The 22,450-nt window shown below is 41.7% G+C and overlaps 1 protein-coding gene across 1 annotated transcript in view; it reads left to right on the top strand.

The window, feature by feature from the left end:
- Positions 1-22,450, top strand: part of vac14 (vac14 homolog (S. cerevisiae)) — a 454,421-nt gene that overhangs the window by 22,051 nt on the left and 409,920 nt on the right. The window contains exons 3-7 of the mRNA XM_063066634.1: positions 10,643-10,793; positions 13,060-13,227; positions 17,216-17,278; positions 19,384-19,491; positions 19,937-20,046. Coding sequence (XP_062922704.1) covers positions 10,643-10,793; positions 13,060-13,227; positions 17,216-17,278; positions 19,384-19,491; positions 19,937-20,046 — 600 coding nt within the window. The remainder of the gene's footprint in view (positions 1-10,642; positions 10,794-13,059; positions 13,228-17,215; positions 17,279-19,383; positions 19,492-19,936; positions 20,047-22,450) is intronic.

The following is a 22,450-nucleotide window of genomic DNA, read 5'->3' as shown; positions in this document are numbered from 1 at the left end:
TCTATGCATGGAGCTGAAAGAGATGGGGAAGATCCTACATGAATTTTTTTGTATCTGTGTTTACTTTTTTTTCAAAGATTTCAAAAAACTTTATTGTCATTCTAATCGTACATCAGCTCTGCAGGGCAGAATGAGACAGCGTTTCTCAGGGGCAGTGCAATCATAACATAACAAACGCAACACTAAATAATAAACATAACAATAAGTAGTAAAACACAACAGCCACATGTCAGTTAAAATCAAGTTATAAGTGTCCCGTGCAAGTTAAAACTGTCCAAAGCAGAGTCAGGTAGAGCAGATATTTAGCAGTCTGACTGCCTGTGGGAGGAAGCTGTTTAGTAGCCTTGTGGTAGATGGACACAGAATCTATAGAACTGACGCAAGACAGTAGTGATGTCATGGACTGTATCTGAATTAGAGAAGTGGAGGTGCTTGCTGTCATGAGGAAAATTAGGATGGATAAATCCCCAAGGTCTAAACTTTGTGGGAGGCCAGTTCAGAATTGCAGGGGCCCTGGCAGAGGTATTTAAAATATCCTTAACCACAGGTGAGGTTCCAAAGAACTGGATGATAGCTACTGTTGTTCCATTGTTTAAGAAGCCCCTAAGAATAAGATGGTAACATAGGGGCTGGTGAGTCTGACGTCAGTAATGGATACATTTTTGGAAGGTATTCCAAAGCACAGGATATACTATATGAATATTTGAATAGACAGGTCCTGAAAGTTGTCAATGTGACTTTGTGCATGGTATTCCAAAAGACATGAGATATACTATGAGTATGAATATTTGGATAGATAGGGCATGAGATAAACTGGGATGGGACATACACAGAATGCAGGGCACTGAGAAGTGCAGTAGAATAAAGCAAATTCCTTGAAAGAGGTGTCACAGATGGATAGGATCGTAAAGAGAGTGTTTGGCATATTGGGCCTTCATAAATCAAAGTATGGAGTAAAGGAGTTGGGATGTTATGTTGAAGTTGCATAAGGCATGTCGATGTGGTTTTGTGCATGGTAGGCAACGACTAATTGAACATAAAGTTTTTAAAGGAGGTTGCAGGAAAGTTGATGAAGGAAAAGCGTTGGATGCCTACATGGACTTCAGCAAGGCCTTTGATAAGATCCTGCAAGGGAGGCTCTTCAAGAAGTTTCAGGTTGATGTCATTCAGGATGTGGTCATAAATTGGATTCAACATTCGCTTAGTGGGAGAAGCCAGAGAGTGGTAGTAGATGGTTGCCTTTCTGACTAGAGGCCTGTGATCAGTGGTGTGCTGCAATAATCAGTGCTGGGTCTGTTATTGTTTGTTATTTATATTAACAATTTGAGTGATAACATGGTAAACTGGAGCAGCAAATTTGTGTGTATTATCAAGTTTGGGGATGTAGTGGATAGTGAGGAAGAAGCCTATCAAACCTGGACCAGCTGGAAAAATGGGCTGAAAAATGGCAAATAGAATTTAATGAAACAAGTATTAGGTTTCACTGTGGGAGGACAAACTACGATGGGACATGCACAGTGAATGCAGGGCACTGAGAAGTGCAGTAGAATAGAGCAAATTCCTTGAAAGAGGTGTCACAGATGGATAGGATCATAAAGAGAGTGTTTGGCATATCGGCCTTCATAAATCAAAGTATTGACTAAAGGAGTTGGGATGTTATGTTGAAGTTGCATAAGACATTGCTGAGGCCTAATTTGGAGTATGATTTGATCTTCTTTCAGTTAGTCCTGACGAAGGGTCTCAGCATGAAACGTCATCTGTACCTCTTCCTATAGATGCTGCCTGGCCTGCTACGTTCCACCGCATTTTGTGTGTGTTGCTTGAATTTTCAGCATCTGCAGATTTCCTTGTGTTGGAGTATGATGTGCAGTTTTGGTTACCTCCCTACAGAAAAGATATAAGATTGAAAGAGTGCAGAGAAAAATTACCATGATGTTGTCATGAACATATTAATTTTTTTTGCCAGCTTTGGATGTATCAATCTGATTTGCATTGTGAGCTTGCTTAAAGTGGCTTACTTTGAAATTTAACCTGTACACGGTGAGAATTAATGGTGGGGAGCTGGGGAGAGGTTTATTGTGGTTAACTTTGATTGAATCCTTGGGAGATATGGAGTCACAGAATAACACAGCACAGAAATAGATCCTTTGACCCTTCTCAACCAAGATCCCAAATAAGCTACTCCCATTTTCCTGCATTTGACCCATATCCAAATAAATCTTTCCTATCCATTTTCCTGTCCAATGTATTTTAGATGTTCTTATTATACTTGTCTACACCACTTCCTCTGGCAGCTAATTCCATATATGTAACACCTTTTGTAAGAAATAGTGTCTTCCTAGACTCCTGTTCAATCTTTTCTCTCTCATCCTCTAGTCCTTGGTTTCCCCAACCCTGGGAAAGAGCTGACAGACCTGGTGGTATTTCTAGTATTGTCATATATGATGCTGAAGTATGTCACTCGGCGGCAATTAGAGAGCCTTTTGGTTCCTTACTCCTGTAATCTGTTTTTTTGTCTTGCTGTTTCTTTTCTCTGTACTCTCCCTATGATCCTGCCATTCCTTATCTCTAATCCCCAATGGCCATATTGTTCATTTTCCCTGTAATCTCTTTATGGTCTTTCCATTGTCGTTCTCTATACTATACGGCTTTCTGCGATCCGCACGTGGCCCTGCCATTCCCCATCTCTCTATGATCTGTTTGTTCCCAGGCTCAGAGACCTCTGATATCTACTCTTCTCCAATCTGATCTTTTGGTCTGCATTGACAGACATATCTCTGCTTCCAAGATCCTATTTGTAGAATTCCCTTTTTCAATCCTTGTACTACCTCTCCTTCTCTCCCCTCTTGCATATTTCATAAAACTACTGTAGCTCTAACCAGGTTTTGGTCACCTGGCCTCATTTTTTCTGCTGGTTCATGAGTTTTCCTTTGAGACCTAAATTGTCTGACACCTAGGATGGACATTGTTCCCTTAAGTAGAAAGGTTGGACAAGTGTAAAAGTGTAGGAGGGGACTTAATAAAAACATATAGAATCTGGAATGGTTTCAGCAGGGTGATAGGGAGAGGATGTTCCCTCTTGTGGGAGCACTGTTTAGGTGCAAGAGAGTTCTGTGTACATCTATAAGAAAGATGACATAGAATCCTCAATGTTTTGAGTCTTTGGCACTTTTCCTTAAAGGGAGATAGAACTAATTTTTGAATATTTTTAAGGTAGAGGTAGGCAGATACCTGATTCACAATACGAAAGGTTATCAAGAGAAGGGGATGTAGGTGTTGAAGTTATAATCGGATCAGACATTGTGATCTCCTCTTGTTTATAAGTATTTGTGGAAATGTTCTGTGTCGCTTTAGGACAATTGTGCAGATTGCATGTGGGATTGAAATTGGCTGTCTTACAGATGCTCAAATCAGTATTGATTGTTGAGGTCAAAATGAATTGCAGTGTATTTCTACAGTGTTGTTCATGACCGTGAGGGATAATGAAGGATTCTTAAACCAATGAAACATTTTTCAAATGTAGGTGTTGTTTTATATTAGGAAGTACAATTAGTTTGAGAACTACATCTTCCATCAACAAAAATGGTGTAATGACTGAAGTGTTTATCTTAATGTGTGAGAGCTAAATGGAGTTATTCCCCAGTGGCATCATTTCAGAGGACCTGTCCTGGGTCTAGTGCATAAAGAGCAAAAGAACTCAGCAAATGCCTCTACTTCCTTAGAAGTTTGTGAAGATTTGACATCTAAAACTTTGACAAACTTCTGTTGATGTGTGGTGGAGAGTATATTGATTGGTGCGTCACAGTCTGGATGGAAACACCAATGCCTTTGAATGAAAAATCCCATAAAAAATAGCGGATACAGCCCAGTCCATCATGGGTAAAGCTTTTCCTACTAGTAAACACATCTATATGGAGTGCTGTGGCAGGAAAGCAGCATCTAGCATCAAGGACCTTCGCCACCCAGGCCTTGTTCTCTGCTCGCTGCTGCCATCAGGACGAAGGTGCAGGAACCTTCGCACTCACACCACCAGGTTCAGGAACAGTAAACCATCAGGCTCTTGAGCCAGAGGGGAATAGCTCCGCTCAACTTTACTCGCCCCATCACTGAACCGTTCCCACAACTTGACTTGCTTTTAAGGATGCTTCATCTCATGTTCTTGATATTTATTATTAATTAATTAATTCATTTTTCTTTTGTGTCTGCACTTTTTGTTGTCTTTTGCACATTGGTTGTTTGTCTGTCCTGTCTGGTGTGGTCTTTCATTGATTCTATTATGGCTCTTGTACTTACTGTCTAAGCCCGCAAGAAAATTAATCTCATGGTTGTATATGGTGACCTACGTGCACTTTGATAACTTACTTTGTACTTTGATCTTTCCGTTTCTTACTAGTCCATTTTCGTAAAGGTAACATTTTCCACTGAGTGATACCAACTGGTTTCTATTACTGCCACAAACGCGAGGAAATCTGCAGATGCTGGAAATTCAAGCACCACACACAAAATGCTGGTGGAACGCAGCAGGCCAGGCAGCATCCATAGGAAGAAGCACGATCGACGTTTCAGGACAAAGGGTCTCGGTCTGAAATGTTGACTGTGCTTCTTCCTATGGACGCTGTCTGGCCTGTTGCGTTCACCAGCATTTTGTGTGTGTTGTTTCTATTACTGCCTTCTGGTTAAACAAAGAGAAAACTGAAATAATTGCTTTTGGTGCCAAAATAAGAATGATTGAAAGTCAGTGCTTACTTAGAATCCCTGTCATGACAGACCAGAAACCAAGCCAGAAACCTTGGACTCCGACTTAAATTTTAACTGCCATATTAAGACAATTATGAAGTCAGTCTACTACCATCTTAAAAATATAGCGAGAATGAAAGGGCTTATCAGCAAGATCTAGAAAAACTCATCCATGCATTTATTTTTAGTAGATTTTATGGCATTTTCACAGTCTCTTTAAAAAAAAATCCCTCAGACAGCTGCAGTTCACTCAGAATGCTGCTGCCAGAGTCCTCAGGAAGACCAAGAAAGTAGAACACATCACTCCAGTTCTCCGATCACTACACTGGCTTCCTGGCCATCAGGGGATTGGGTTTAAAGTATTACTACTGGTCGAGAGCCAAAATGCATCTCTGATCTCTTGCTGCATTATGAACCTTCCTGAGCTCTCAGGTCATCTGGGGCTGGTCTGTTTACCATCCCCAGAGTCAAAACTACACATGGTGAACCAGCTTTTAATTACTATGCTCCACATATCTGGAATAACCTTCCAGAGAATCTGAAGTCTGCTCCAACTTTAAGCTCTTAAATCTGGGCTTAAAACTTTTCGCTGTAGCTTTTAATTGGAATCTCCTGCACTGTCTGTAACTTTTGTTTATCATTCTATTTTCATGTAATTTTATTCTCTTATATATTGTCTGAAATTTGACGTTTGATGTTTATATATATTTTTGTAAAGCACTTTGAACTGCCTTGTGTGTGAAAAGTGCTATACAAATAAACTTGCATGCTCGACAGACATCCTACCTCTCCCAAAAGTTCCGGGAGTCTCCTGCATTTTAATAGTGGCTCCCTGATGCCCGCAAATTATATACAATGTCCCGGAAACCAATTTTTTTGAGAGAGAGAGAGAGAGAGAGAGAGAGAGAGAGAGAGAACGTGCCTGCCTGCCCGCGCCATGGGAGAGTGTTTTAAAAAAAGAAAATATGAAACGTATGTCACCCCAGACTACCCTAAAGTGTACCCCTGCCTAATAGGGGTCAAAATAATGACAGTGTTGCTCGCTGCACTGTTTGCAACAGTGACTTTTCTATTGCCCATGGTGGGTTAAGACTGTAAAAGACATGTTGAGGTGAGTTTAACAGGTGTCATTCATTCATTAGCATAGCTAACGTTATTTAAACTAGCTGGCTAGCTGCTAAGGAGCTACTCTATTGTAGACATCCCACCTCTCCCGGAAGTTCCGGGAGTCTCCCGCAAATTGATGGTGCTACCTCCCTGAAATGAGTTTTTGCAGGATGGGATGTCTGGCTTGAGTGGTATCATTTAAAATGATTAGTTAAGGATCTATTGCCTCTGTATTGTGTAGAATCAAAGATCCCAGACAAGCAATGATGTAGTAGTGTTAGTGTATGTGTCTAGTTGTGCAGGAATGGTTATGCAGCCATTTCAGGTGAACCCATTTGTTGTATTTTAACATTATTCAGTTTGGATAATTTCAAGTTTACAGCACACCATTTGCAACTGTAGCAGAAATGTTAAAACATGAGAGATTCTGCAGATGCTGGAAACCCAGAGAGCACACAAAATGCAGGAGGAACTCAGCAAGTCAGACAGCATCTATGGAGAGGAATAGTCAACGTTTTGGGTTGAGACTGAAAAGGAAGGGGGAAGAAGCCAGAATAATACAGATGGGGGGAGGGAGGGAAAGGAGTTTAAGCTGGCAGGTGATAGGTGAAGCCAGGTGAAGGGGGAAGGTAGTTGGATGGGGGGAGGGGGAATGAAGTGAGAAGCTGGCAGATGATAGGTGGTTGAGGTAAAGGGTGAAGAAGGAGGAATCTGACAGCAGAATGAACCATGCTAGAAGTGGAAGGAGGAGCACCGGAAAGAGAGAAGTGATGGGCAGGTGAGGAGAAATGTTGTATTGGCTGTGTATTAATAAGTTTATACTTGGGTGTATTCTTCTTTTTTGGTACTTTGTACTATAATTTTAGACATGATTGCAAGAACTTTGTCATCTTTCCTGAGATTGAAATTTTGAGGGAGAAGAGGGGAAAAGATTACACATTAACTTCTAAGAAGTCTCTGAAGATTGAGATTGACTTGGTTCCACTCCATTACTATGATGGCTGATGAGTGTTATGTGTGAGCTGTACATTTGGTTTCAGGAGGAGCAAGTGGCTCTATTCCTTGGGATTCTATTATCTTATTCCACAGCCTCTGCATGTTTGTGCAAAAAAACAAAATGCTGGAGGAACGTCAGCAGTTCAGGCAGCATCTAGGGAAGGGAATAAACATTTGGTATTTTGAGTCAGACTTGATGAAGCCTCTCAGCTTGAAATATCAACTGTTTATTCCTCTCCATAGATGGTGCCTGATTTGTAAAGTTCCTCTGGAATTTTGTGTGTTGCCTCAGATTTCCAGCATTTGCAGAATCTCTTATGTTTACGCTGTGCATGTTTTTATAGAGTCACACTCTGTGTCTTTCTGGTAGTTTCCTCATTCTGAGTGATTCGGCCCAGGGATTCCCATGAGTTGATCAGGGTATTCCATTCTTTGAGAAGACTGTTTGAGACAATAGTCTCCACACTCTGAATCTCTTACTGTCACGAATCTTGGGATAGGGTTTTCTTGGGCATGTCCGTTAGACATGTAGAATATCCATCTATTGCGTATGATCACAGCCTCACTGCTGGAGATGTTGGCCTGGGAGTGAACACTCTCCAAGGGTGGTTAAGAAGCTTAAGAAGGTATATGGCATGCTTGCCTTTATCAGTCAAGGCACTGAGTTCAAAAGTCAGGAAGTCATGTTACAGCTTTATAAAACTCAAATTAGGTTGCACACAGTTTTGGTCGCACCACAATAGGGAGGATGTTGAGTCTTTGGAGAGAGTGCAGAAGAGATTTACCATGATTTTGCTTGGATTAGAGGGCATTGGTTAAGGCCCCCGTATTCCCTTCTCTTGCCTCTCCCAGTAACCTGAGGTATATCCCATCAGGCCCTGGGGACTGATCCACCTTAATACTCTTTAAGAGACCCAATATTACCTCTTCCTTTACCTCGAAATGCCCTGACATATCAATACACTCAGCACTGATCTACTACTTATCCTCCACGTGCTTCACTGTGGTAAATATTGATGTAAAATACGCTTTTAAGGATCTCGCTCACATCCTCTGCTTCCAAGCACATGCTCCCCCTTTACCTTTGAGAGCCCTACCCTCTCCCTGTTATTCTCTTGTTCTTGATATATGTATAGAATGCCTTGGGATTCTCTTTAATCCTACTTGCCAAGCCTTTCATTAGCTCCTCCTGGCTTTTCTAATTCCCTCCTTGACTTCTTTTCTGGTTTCTTTATAATCCTGATGGACTTTGTTTGATTCTGGCTTCCTAAGCTTTACATACTTTTCCTTTCTCCTCTTAACGTAATTCATCACCTGTGTTGACATCCAGGATTCTTTTACCTTGCATTCCCTGTCCGTTCTTCTGACTGGAACATACCTGTCCTGTACTCTGTGCAGTTGGTATTTAACACCCTCCACATGTCAGTTGTGGACTTGCCCAAAAACAGCTGTTATCAATTATCGCTCCCTAGTTCCTGCCTAAAGCTCTTATGATTTGTCCTGCTTCAGTTAATACACTCCTGCAAGGTCCATACTTATCCTTATCTATAGCTATCGTAAGGAGTTGTGGTCACTGTTCCTGATGTCCCTTCTGTGATATTGTCCCTGATCAGCAGTGCAACTCACCCACCTCTTTTACCTCCCTCTCTGTCTTTTCTTAATTAAGCACCCATTCCTGTCCTTCTCTCAACCAAGTCTCTGTAAAGACCGTAACATCATAGTTCCATGTACTAAACCATGCTCTTAGTTCATCACCTTTACTTTTAATACTCCTAAGCATTAAAACACACACACTTCAAACTATCTGTCCCATCATATCTATTACATTTCTCCTACCTGTTTTTACTAGCTCTGACATCTACCTTCCTTGCTATCCCTCCGCTTTCTGACCTGGTACTCTGGTTCCCATCTCCCTGCCAAACTCGTTTGAACCCTCCCGAGTAGCATGAGTGAACCTCCTGGCCAGGATATTGGTACCCCTCCAGTGTAAGTGCAACCTGTCTCTCTTGTGCAAGTCACCTCAGGCCTGAAGAGGTGCCAATTATACAAGAACCTGAAACCCTGCCCGAACCACTCATCTGTACTATCATCCTATTCCTGACCTGACTTTCATGTGGTACTAGGAGTAGTCCAGATCTCCCTCTCCCCTCTCTTAAGAATATCCTACAGCCGCTCTGAGACACCTTGGACTCTTAGCACCCACGAGGCAACTCAACATCTGGGCATCTGTTTAATGACTGCAGAATCTCTGGTCCATACCCCTAACTATCAAGTTTCGTATCGCTATGGCTCTGCCTGATTTTACCCTTCCCTGCTGAGCCTCAAAGCCAGCACAGTGCCACTAGTCTGACTGCTGATGCAGTGTGCTGATAGGTCATTCAGCTCCCCCCACCCCCCAAAGCAGTGTGTATATTTGTTGCTGAATGGAGTGGCCACTGACTGCTTACTCCCCTAGTTTCTCATGTTGTTCACCCATCTGAAGCCTGACCACCTCAGTAGAAGTATCATTTATAAAGTCTGAAGACTCTCAGCTGGTCCCGAGTACATCCAGCTCCAGTTGCTTGACCTTGTCAGTCAGGAAGTGAATGCATTTCCGTAGATGTAGTTATCAGGGAGACCATTAGGTACCCTGTAATCCCACATCTTACAGGAGGAGTGTTCCACTGCCTTAGGTACCATCCTGCCTGCACATTTTATACTTTTGGCTCTTTCTTCTCAAGCTTAAATTCTAGCCTTTTTCTGTTCTCGCTGAAGCCTGCCGAGCCAAAGCCTGGCCGCTCCCACAATGGTTACTCTGCCTAAACCTTGCTTTTTTTTGGCCCTTGCTAAGTTACTAATAACCCAAGCAATCTCCCGCTGCACAGGCAAGTCTTGACAGCCCCCACTCACTATTTACACTTCTGTGTAAATCAATGATACAGTATCCACCCGTATTTTCTACCATTTCACTTTTAGCATTGTTCCTTATAATGTCTTAATTTTAAACTCTTACATTCTTTTTCAAAATCTATTTTCTCCCCCAGATGTCTGTATCTTGTTAAAATGTCTTTGGAACTACTTTTGTACACCTGATGGACTCCTTCAGAATTTTAAAAGCCTTAATCTTCAATGGATAAGTAATTCTTAACTTGGACTGAGTTATCATCTTTTTCTGTAGATACAGGGCAAGTCCTGTGTTGGTCTGCTGGCACAAGGGTTCATTAGCCCTGGCGGAACATTGACTACTGTGACTCAGCATTTGGTGTTTCAATACAGCCCATGAACTGTTCATGTGGAAGTATCAAGTACTGGAATTATGATGCAAGCAATAGTAAAAGGCTCTAGTTTTTGAATAGTGCTCAAAACTTTCTTCTTTCCTGCAGGATGTGTCTTTTGGTGGGAGACCAGCATAGCTTTCAGCTGGTTCTTGTATGCACTGAGACAATAGTTGTCAGCAAAACTGAGGAGGGGAAATCTTCAACACGAGATTCTGCAAATGCTGAAAATCCAGAGCAACAAAGGCAAAATGTTAGAGCAACTCAGCAGGTCATGAGGTATCTATGGAAGGGAATACGTCAAACGTTGACTTTTATTTCCTCTCCATAAAATGCTGCCTGACTTGCTGAGTTCTAGCATTTTGTGTGGGGGAATCTTCACTCCCATTTCTGGTGTGGTGTTTGAGTCTCTAGAATGTTCTTCACTGAATGGTAAATCCGAAGCTGAGGGTGAAGTCAGCCTCTTGGGCATGGAGGATGCAAGGGCAGGAGGATAAATAACTCGTACTCTGTGACTGCTTAATCTTAATATTTGTCCTCTCTTTCAGATTGGTGCGAGAGTTTGTAGCACAGAATAATACTGGACAAATAAAACATGTAATCCAAATCCTGTCACAGGAGTTTGCTCTGTCGCAGCATCCTCACAGCCGCAAGGGTGGGCTGATTGGTCTTGCAGCCTGCTCCATTGCTCTTGGCAAGGTGAGTTACTTCCAACTAATGGAAGTCTACTGGAATTATTTAAAGTTAATTTAAACCCTTTCAGCCTAATGGGTATTTGCTATTTGATAATCTTCTTTCAAGCCCTTTTATTAAAACTGTTTGCCAATTCCAACACTAATGCTTTTCTACTCTTCTGCAACCACTGCCTACTATAGTGTGAGGTCTGACTCCGGCTCATAAATAGAACTAACGACAAGAACATGCTGTGTTTGCTTATAAGGGTGAGATCTTGTGAACTTGGGTATGTGGAAAAAGCATTTTAAGTATATTAGATTCGTATTTTAACCTCCTACCAGTAACATTGCAAGCACACACCTTTAATTATGTTTTCCCATTTGACTTAGCTCTGAAGAGCATAAAAATACCATTTTTATTCCTACATATGCTTACTGAGTGTGCACTGAATTTAAGCTGATAACTCCACTGCCGTACAAAGCAGGAAGTTTAATATCCCAATTATTTCAATAGTCCTAGCTGATATCTTCTGTTTCAGCCATGGACAACATCTGATTTTAAAAAGAAATGTGCCTCTCTGTGATTGGGCTACTTGTGCACTCTCTCACATGTGCTCTACTATATATATATATATACACACACATATATATATATACACACACACACACACACACACACATATATATATATATATATATATATATATATATATATATATATATATACACACACATATATATAGAGAGAGAGAGACACACACACACACACACACACACACACACACACACACACACACACCTACCTTCACTAATCCAGCACGATTGGGGCCTGAGGAGTGCCGGATTATCAAAGGAACCGGATTACAGGTAGTCGGATTAGTGAAGGTCGACCTGTATATATTTTCAAGAAACAGAGTAAATTCCCCTTTGGGTAAACATCTCAAAACCAGTCTGCAGACAGAGGTCTAAACAGGGCCACTTATCTGGTTATGGCAAGTAGTAAAAGCCATCCAGCCCCTCAAGTCAGTTAATTAGATCAAGGCTGATTTTGTACATCATCTTTCAACCATATTTTTTGTTCCTGAAAACAGAAATAGTAGATACTAGCATTGTTTTAGATACCAGCAGGTTCTTGTGTGAATTGAGCTGGTGGTTGTCAGAAACTGAGTTTGGGAAGATTGTATAATATATAAGATGGAGCTTGGGTAAGATGGTTGAAAGTTTGGCTGTGATGCTGAGGGACACAGGTAGTGCTGGATGCTACACTACGTGAAAGAGGTAGATCAGACTGCAGTGCAGAGTAGTGGCAGGTGTTAGGATGCAGTGTGAGGGGAAAGTGGCTGTGAGGCTGCAGGGCTTGGGTAGGGGTCCAAAGCATTGGAGTGTGCGCACAAGGCTGGCACGATGGTACAGGGTGCAAAGTGTTGGGTGGGACGCAGCAGTACACAGGTGAAATGTTGAGGTAAAAATGAGGATGAGCAACTGGGGTACATGTGACAGTGGCTTTGTACCAAGGCAGAGTGGTGGGATACAGCACCTGAATGGAGGATCCAGAAATTGGGTGTGGATGTGATGCTGTCTTTTGTGAGGAGGGAATGGTAACGCGTAGCAGATAAATTTCAATTCTACCCCATGGCTATAGGACTATCGAATGTGCCCTTGTACAAGAAAATGGGCCCTTGACCACCCAATCTACTTCATTATGACCTTGCACCTTATCTGCCTGCATTGTACTTTCTCTGTAACAAAAACAATTAATTTAGCATTTTGTTATTATTTTCCTTTGTATAACCTCAATGAACTGTTGCTATGAAATGATCTGTGTTGACAGTCTGCAGGACAGGATTTTCACTGTGCATGTGACCAGAATAAAAAATTTACCAATGCTTCATTGGCAGGGTCAGCATTCTTCTCAGCGTCTTGGCTCTCTGGTCCTGTTGCAAGTAACTCCCCTTTGCTGCTACATGTGACAACAAGTTCAGTTGCTGAAACTTTCATTGATTGTGTTTACAGAAAATGCTCTGGGCACTCAGGGTGGCTGCAGCTGACACTAAACTAGGTTAGATTGAATTGGCCGATAGTGAGAAAGGTTGGTTTGAGTTTATAAGTTATCCTGATGGGATATTTTGTCCACATGAGGAGAAAACATTTTAATGCTGTAGCAGAGAACGTTGACCATTCTAGAAATGTGTGATATTGCTGTCAGAAGTGGAAGTTGAAAGGTTAGTGCTAAATCCTGCATACTTAAAGCATTTACTGTTGGTATTCAGTGTTATGTGCTTTCCCTGCAGGATTCCGGCTTGTATCTGAAGGAACTGATTGAACCAGTTCTGATGTGTTTCAATGATGCTGATAGCCGATTGCGTTACTATGCCTGCGAGGCTCTGTACAACATTGTGAAAGTGGCTAGGGGCTCGGTCCTTCCGCACTTCAACGTCCTGTTCAACGGTCTTAGCAAGGTAATTGTGTTACAATAAATCCAAACAACTGTGGCTCAAAATGTATCTGCACTGCTTTTGGTCTACATTTAAAGATGATTCTGAGAAACAAAGTGTTGAAGGGCCTAGTGTTCAAGGTCCTAGTCGTCTGGAGTCCAGGCCTGGTGTTCAGGCTCCTCAATCAGAATCCTCATAAGTCATCATCGGTGAATTGTGGGCTTAATACCAAGGATTGATCGGAAGCCTGGAGGTCGGAGCCTGATGGCCAAAGCCCTGAGTCTACTGCAAGTTCCCTGAGAAAGTCAAAGCCCATTGTCTGTGAATCCGTGAGTCTACCGGAGGTCAGAGAAGGCCTGTCCTGGGGTTGGACGGCTGTGTATTTGTGTGAATGGGAGTGAGGAACAGGGCTTGTTTAGCTGCTGTCCTGCTGAGCGTAGTGTGCATGCTATGTTGGCGCTGGAATGTGTGGCGACACTTGGAAGACTGTCCCCAACACATACTTGGGTGTGTTGGTTGTTTACACAAGCAGTACATTTCACTGTATGTTTCGATCTACATGTGATAAATAAAATATACCTAAAATCTGACATTTTTGTATTTGTGAGAATATTGGGAGGTAATTGCATTAGGGAATTATTTTGTAAGATACAATTATCCTCTCGTTGCACTTCTGTCCACCTAGTTTATACAGAGGTTTAGGAAATGATACCAGCGAGGCTGTTGGGACAACAAACACTATAACTTCCATGTCATCCATCTCCTGCCTTTCAGCACCTTTCTTGATTTTAACTGCAGATAAACCAAGAGATATACTGGTGAAGCTGCATGCCTACTTCACAGTGGAAGTAGAAAAACAAACCATTTCTCAGCCTCTGGACCAAATGGAAACTGCAAATGCATTTGCAGATGTGATGAGCTATGAGACCCATCACGAAAAGGATGTTCATACCCTTGTGTTGTACCTTAGGAGATTCAGGGTTGAGAAGTCTTTTCACTCATTCTGGCCAGTCTTGTTTTCTCTCCCAGGGAGGCCAGTAGGGGCCACATTGTTTGACACTTTTAACGTAATTAAGACATAAGACATAGGAGAAGAATTACGCTATTCAGCCCATTGAGTGTCCCTCGTGATTCCGTCATGGCTGATTTATTATCCCTCACAACCCCCTTCTCTCATAACCTTTGACACCTTTACTAATCAAGAACTTATTAACCTTAGTAAATCTCTAGATTAATTAGAAACCTTGTTCTTTGTTGTAAAGGAGATTGAGGGGTAGGGAGAGAGTGACAATAAGACATTGAGGAAGATGATTGTATAAACTGGTGGAGCAAACTGGAAATGCTGAATGGCTGGGCTTCTGCTCCCATTTTCCATGAAAGGTGCTTAATTTTCATATTGAAGATTATATTACAAATGTATTGGTTATTTGCACATTACTTGCCATAAAGGGAGCTTTTGACATTAATGGATCTGAGGAAATTAGTAAACACCCCATGTATCTTTACGAAAACTACGGGACATAGCCTCAAGATTCGGGGGAGTAGATTTAGGACAGATATGAGAAGGATCTGCTTTTCCCAGAGAGTGGTGAATCTGTGGAATTCTCTGCCCAACGAAGCAATGGAGGCTGCCTCAGTAAATATATTTAAGACAAGGTTGGACAGATTTTTGCATAGTAGGGGAATTTAGGGTCATAGGGAAAAGGCAGGAGCTAAATCCATGGTCAGATCAGCCATGATCTTATTGAATGGTGGAGCAGGCTCGATGGGCCAGGTGGTCTACTCCTGCTCCTATTTCTTATGTATGTCCCAATGAACAACAGTGAAGCTGTGAGTTTCAATCAGAGGTGTCTCCTCCTGAGATCCTTGTCATTATTGACACCAGTATTCACTCACCATCAAGAAATGACTGAGAACACATGACAGATAAGAAATTCTGTCTCAGTAGCACTCTAATTTTTGTGTTGTGCAAGCTTGTTTCATAGAACAGGCCATGCATGATAAAGGTATACAGAGTCAGAGGTATACAGCATAGGAGTGAGTCCTTTGTCCCAATTGGTCCATGCTGACCAAGGTTTCCATCCAAGATACTCCTTTTTTGCCTGAGTTTGGCCCATATAGCTTCCTGTACAAGTATATTTGAAATGTTGTTATTGTTCCTCTGATTCCATGTAATGACCAACCTTGATTTCTAGTTTCTATTAAATCTCTTGCCTTTCACCTATAACCTCTGCCTTGTTTTCCCTATTGCTAGGAAACAGGCTATGTGCATTGGCCTTATCTGCCCCACACATAATTTTATACACTTATAAGTTAACCCATCCTCCTCCTCCTCCATTGCTCCAAATGCCATCTTGCTCAATCTCTCACGGTGACTTGATTCCAACACTATCCTCAGAAATCACCTCTGCCCCTCTTTCCAGCTTAATGACATCTTTCCTTTACGTGGTGACCAAAGCTGGAAGTTGTTCAAGTGCAGAAACAACACTGTAATTCTGCTCACCAGTTAAGTTTGAGTGCCTGTTACATATTCAGCTAATATGGGGCATAATTTTCAGGTGATTGGTGGAAAGTTTAGGGATAAATGTCAGGTAATTTTTATTTACATAGAGCATGGAGAGTGTGTAAAATGCCCTGCCAGGTCAAGGTAGATGTAGTAGGGACATTTAATAAACTCTTAGATAGGCACATGGTTGATAGAAAAATGGAGGGTTATGTAGGAGGGACGCATTAGATTGATCATAGACTAGGTTAAAAGGTTATCAGAACATCATGGGCTGAAGGCCCTGTACTATGCTCTGATGTTCTACAGTATGTTCACTCAGGACTTGACTTTGAGCATTTACAGGTACAATACTTCAGAAAGAGTTTGGAAAGCCCATACACAAACGACCAGAGGTCAAGTTTGAACCTGGGTCTCTGAGATGGCGGCTCTACAAGCTGCACCACTCTACCATCCTCGACTATGACCAATACTTCAGCAAAGGATGGGGCTGGTCTTCCACTCTGATGACAGTGCTATTGCAGTGATCTCTTGCATTCCACTGTTGAGGATCAGCACTGGTCTTAAATGACAGTGGTATCTGCTCTACCGGTGGGGGAGATGAGCCAGTGTCATTTTTCACCAATTTATACAGCTCTCAGGATGGGAAATGTTTCCTTGAATCAGCACTAGATTAAAACTGTCATAGGTACAAACACAGCACTTCTGTTCAAATGAATATTGGTTTGCATAATAAGGATAGGTAGTTGTTTTAATGATTTTAATTGATTTTAGTGTGTAGGTGCCTTCCTTAGCTTTATTTGTAAGGATTTTAATCCTTTTTTTGAACATCCTATTTTTGCATGTTCAAGTTGTTTCTAAGCTTTTTTTTAAATGTCAAAGATGACCATTTGACAGCTCTGTGTCTTGGGGTTAGGGCTTCACCATCTGTTGAAGTTGGTGTGTGAGTTTAGCCAGGCACAGGTCTTCAAATGTGATAATATATTTATCTGACTTTGGAATTAATTCACCCTCTGCTCACCAGTTATGTTTGAGCACGTATTAGATGTTTAGCTAATACGATCGGCATAATTTTAAAGTAATTGGAGGAACGTTTCGAGGGGGAGTCAGGTAAATTTTTTTACACAGAGCTTTGTAAGTGCGTGGAATGCCCTGCCAGGGTGGCGATAGAGGCAGATATGTTAGGGGTGTTTAAGAAAGTATTAGATAGGCACAAGGATAATACAAAATTGGAAGGCTGTGTAGGAGGGAAGGGTCAGTTTGATCTTAAAGTAGGTTAAAAGGTTGACACAACTTTGTGGGTCAAAGAGCCTGTACTGCCCTGTAATGTTCTATGTGCTGAGGGAGGTTGTTTCTTCCTGGCTGTTACCCTTCCGGAAACCACTGAGATCATTGGGGTTGTCTGTATTGCTTCAGTCACTTAACATAGGGGTATGCATGCTGGAAGTAAAAGGCTGCCCTGATAACATTTGCCCTGAGTTACTGTATGCCATTCTCTTGTTTACACAGTTGGCTGCAGATCCGGATCCAAATGTCAAAAGTGGCTCTGAGTTATTGGACCGGTTATTAAAGGTAAGAATCACCACTCTGCAGTGAACAGATGGTATGGTGCATTGATTTTCAGCAGACTGCAAATGGAAGGGCCACAATCTGCAATTTGAATTTCTACACAGAAATAATTCCTCTCCATGTACTTATATGTTGTGTCTGTTCTGATTGGGATTGATCAAGGTTAAAGAGCAACCATTAAAAATTGAACCTCTGTCTGCACATTTTGGCACCTTATCCAGTTGTGCACTCATAACAAACACCTCTGTGAGTTTTTTGCTTAAAGCACAAGGTTTCATGTTCAGTGATTCTGGAACACATTGCATCTTGTGAAGTTTATTAAATATAGCACGGTAAGTTTGTTCAAAATTCTAATAATTTTCCCCATCTATTATTATTTTCTCTTAGGAGCAAGCAATCAGAGCAACTATTGGTTGAAGTACAAGAGCTAGCAAAAAAACAAGACCTTGTTGTTCACTTGACAACTATTCTGGTTCTGGCTTATTTGCCTCTCACCTCGCCCCTAGAGGTTCCCATGATCACCTTCGATACTTATAAGAATGCAGCACTGGTAGCCATTTGTGTTCCTGCTCGTCTCCCTCCAGCAGCTGTCTCCAGCTTTCACTCTCCCCTCCCCTCCCCCCACCTTTCTCCATCTGTCTCTCATTTTCTTCTCTTTGTCTGGTATTAGTTTATGACTGTTCCAGGAGACTGAAAAACTTAGCTTTTCAAACCATCCATACAGGTCATTTCAAACATTAGAGGTGACGTAATAGAGCTTACAAGATGATAAAAGATGTAGATCGAGTGGATAGGCAGACACTTTTCTCCCCCCAGAGTGGAAATGGCTAATATGAGGGGCATAACTTTAGACCATAAGACTGTAAGATATATGAGCAGAATTAAGCCATTTCGCCCATCACGTCTGCTCCACCATTTCATCATAGCTCATCCATTTCCTTCTCAGTCCCAATTTTCTGCCTTCTCCTTGTAACCCTTCGTACTCTGACTAATCAAGAATCTATCAACCTCTACCTTAAATACAGCCAATGACTTGGCCTCCACAGATTCACCACTCTTTGTCTAAAGAAATTCCTCCTCATCTCCATTCTAAATGGATGTCCCTCTATTCTGTGGCTATATCATTTGGTCTTAGACACTCCCACCATAGGAAACATCCTCTCCACAGCCACTCTAATAAAGACCTTTCAGCATTAGATAAGTTTCATTGAGAACCCCGTCATTCTTCTGAATTCCAGTGAGTACGGGCCAAGAGCCATCAAATGCTTCTCATATGATAAGCCTTTCAATCCCAGAATCATTTTCGTGAACCTCCTTTGAACCTTCTCCGACGAGGGCACATCCTTTGTTAAATGAAGGCCTCAAAACTGCTCACAATACTCCATGAGGCCTTCTAGTGCCTTACAAAGTCTCAACATTATATTCTTGCTTTTATACTCCCGTCCTCTTGAAATGAGTATTAACATTGCATTTGCCTTCCTCACCACTGACTCAATCTGCAAATTAACCTTTTGGGAATCCTGCACAATGACTCCCAAGTCCATTTGCAACTCCGATTTTTAAGTTTTCTCTCCATTTAGAAAGTAGTCTACACTTTTGTTTCTTCTACCAAAGTGCAGTGAATGACCATACACTTCCCCAATATTGTATTCCAACTGCCACGTGTTTGCCCATTTTCCTAATCTGTTTAAGTCCTTCTGCAGCCTGTCTACTTCCTCAACTCTATCTGCCCCTTCACTTATCTTTGTATTGTCCGCACACTGGGCAATAAAGCCATCAATTCCATTATCCAAATCATTTGAAAAACAAATGGGATGATTATAAATGGTTGGATGCTAGTTGGTGCAAACTAGTTGGCCAAAGGACCATGCTGTATCTATCTGTGATCTGGAGTTCTTGAATTCAGTTTGATTTCACAAGGATGTCACAAGCATTTCCCAGCTGAAAGTTGAGATGCTGCTCCTTGTGCTTACATTGAGCATCACTGAAGCTTTGTAATACTGTTTTTCTTTTCAATTTCCAGCATCTTGTGTTTTTTTTTGGACCAATAGTTATTTTGCCTACGACTAGCATTTTTGTTTAATATGGTGTCATTTTGTATCTCAAAGGACATTGTCACGGAAAGTTCCAAGTTTGATCTTGTGGCCTTTGTACCTCTCTTGAGAGAACGAATATACTCCAACAATCAGTATGCACGGCAATTCATCATCTCTTGGGTGAGTTACAAATCATGTTCCTGATCTTTTGGTTAAAGAAAATAGTTGATCTTGTTGCTTGACTATGACTATCACCTTAAAGCTAATTAGAAGTGAGTTAATAGTCTAAGTCCCACTTCTGTGTTACTTGTATTTGTGTTGCTTCAAGTGGTGCCTGATTGAATCCCGTACAGTGAGAACTATCCCAATGCAATCTGTGTGCTCACTCAGCTCCTAGCAGCCATTTCCTTTCTTTGTATTGGTGGCAGAGTTTTAAACATAAGGGGACTATGTTTATAATCAAATCATAATCTTGTAATCAAATCCTTTGCAGATATTTCTAGACTGAAACATAAAAAGGCATGCTTAGAGCATTCCTGTGTTTTTTTTAATGAGGTGACAGACTTCATGAGAAGTGCAAAGGCTAACTGTTGCCAACTGTTTTCAATCTGGGCCATCATTGCAGATCCTTGTTCTGGAATGTGTTCCTGATATCAACCTGCTGGACTACTTGCCGGAAATCCTGGATGGGCTCTTTCAGATCTTGGGAGACAACAGTAAAGAGATCCGTAAAATGTGAGTGTGGGTGACCTTCAGTCAATGCGCTTTGAAAGCAGGATTAATAAACACTGTGACAAGTGACACAGTGAGGGAGCTTAATACAGAGGGTTATAAAATTATGCACTTTGACATAGAGAATAAAAGGGGTCAATACTATCACAATGCATAATTCTTTGAAATTAGAATTTGCATAATTAGTAAGCATGGAGATTCTGGCCTACAAAAGCATTAGGTTGGCTACAACCGAAGTGTTACATTCAGTTCTGATTACGTTATTTTAAGAGCATGTAAAAGTTTTGGAGTGACTACAGAGCACCAGGAATGGGAAAAACATAGTACATTAAAATGCAGCAAAGGTCCTTCAGCCCATAATGTTGTGCCGACCTTTTAGACTACTCTAACATCAATCTAACCCTTCCTCCACCATAGCCCTCAATTTTTCTATCATTCCCCGAGTCATATCTAAGAGTTTCTTGAATGTCACTAGTGTTTCTGACTCTATCATGACTGTTGGCAGCGTGTTCCACACACCATCTACAGTCCATAAAATAACTTTCCTCTGACATTCCCCCCCCCTTATACTTTCATCCAATCACCTTAAGATGATGCCCTCTTCTATTAGCCATTTCCACCCTGGGAAAATGTCCCTGTCTGTCCACTTGATCTATGCCTCGTATCATGTACACCTCTAACAAGTCACCTTTCTTCCTCCCTTGCTCTAATGAGAAAAGCCCTAGCTCGTTCAACCTATCCTCATAAGACATACGCTCTAATCCAGGCAGCAGCCTAGTAAATCTCCTCTCCACCCTCTCTAAAGCTTCTACCTCCTTCCTATAATGAGGCAATCAAAACTAAACACAATGATCCAGCTGTATTCTCGCCAGAGTTTTAGAAGGGTGAAAGTAGGGTTTCCTTTGGATCAAACAAAATGAAGAGGAGTAAACACAAAATACTCTGGGGTCAAAGCAATCCTCACAACACGCTGGAGGAACTCAGCAGGTCAGGTTCGTGAGTCCTGACCAAGTGTTCCAGGCCGAAACGTTGACTGATCGTTTCCACGGATGCTACCCAACCTGCTGAGTTCCTCCAGCGTGTTGAAAATGGAGAGGAGATTTGATTGAGGTTTATTAGTTTATGATGTGTTTAGATGTAGCACATACAGGATAGGCAGGGATAGTTAAAGGACCAAGGAACATGTATTAAAAATTTTGGGCAAAGCATGCAACAGCGAATGCGAAGAAAAATGAATGTGCATTAAGATGATATAGTTTAGAAGTTGCTGCCGTAAAGCTGGTAGAAAGATTCTATCAGAATAAAATAAGTACTTTGGAAAGAATAACTCGCATTACTGTGGGCAAAGAGTATTGATATTGATTGCTGTACTGAGGACAGTATAGATAGAGGGCTGAATGGCCTCATTCAGTGCCATGATTGTTCCTGTGGAGTCATTCAAAAATACAACAGGGAAGCAGGGGCTGTGGTCCACCGACTGCAGTCCGCCCTCCAGCCACCCATTCACACTAATCCCATTCTCCCTCCATTCTGTCATCTTCCCCAAAATTCTGCCACTTACCTATACACTACAGACAATATACAGTAGGCAATTACCCTCAAAACTTAGGGATGTGAGAGGAAACTGGAACACCCTTGACAGTCATAGAGAGAATGTGACATCTCCATACAGCACCTGAGCTCAGGATCGATCCTGGGTGTCTGGAACTATGAGGCTGCAGCTCTACTAGCTGTGCCACAGTGAGAGAAACATGCATCCAGGTATGGATGTAACTGGCCAAACCTCCAGTCAGGATGGTGCCGAGCTGCTGTCTCTGTTGATGTTGTGGCTCAGAATAGGCTGTTTTTTAGGTTTGTTGGAATGGTTTTAGCAATAGGTTAGGGTATAGGAACAAGGATTTGGGGGCATTTGAGGTTGGAGGACTGCATGTGTGTGGGTGGGAGAGTGGGGTAGGAATAGGGCATGTTTTGCTTTTGTTGTTTTGTTCTGGTTCTGTTGTTGTTGATGCTTGTGCTGTTCTGTGAACATGGTGAGCACTGGATTGTGTGGTGATTCTTGCAGGCTGCTCCCAGCATGTCCTTGTGTTGTGTTGGTTAAGGCAAACGCACATTTCACTGTATATGTTTTCATGTACATGAATCTGAACTGTTTCAGATGCTGAACGGCAGCAGCATCAATGAGCCATCAATCTCTTATGTTAATTCCAATTCTAGCACTATCTGAAGGAGTTAGGATTCATCCGGCAATACTTTTGATCTCAGGTTATTCTGTCTTGGGCTGCAGTTAGAGGTATTTCCTTCATACCTGGTCAACCAAATTCAGCGTACATCAAACTACAGGCCCTTCAAGATCTTGTTTCATTTGATGGCCATTAGCATTGGTACTCTCTTGGCAAGTTACCACCTT

Source organism: Mobula hypostoma, chromosome 14 (genome assembly GCF_963921235.1).
Source record: "Mobula hypostoma chromosome 14, sMobHyp1.1, whole genome shotgun sequence".
Lineage (NCBI taxonomy): Eukaryota > Metazoa > Chordata > Chondrichthyes > Myliobatiformes > Myliobatidae > Mobula > Mobula hypostoma.
The sequence above is the reverse complement of the archived record's forward strand: the minus strand, read 5'-3'. Positions and strand labels throughout refer to the sequence as shown.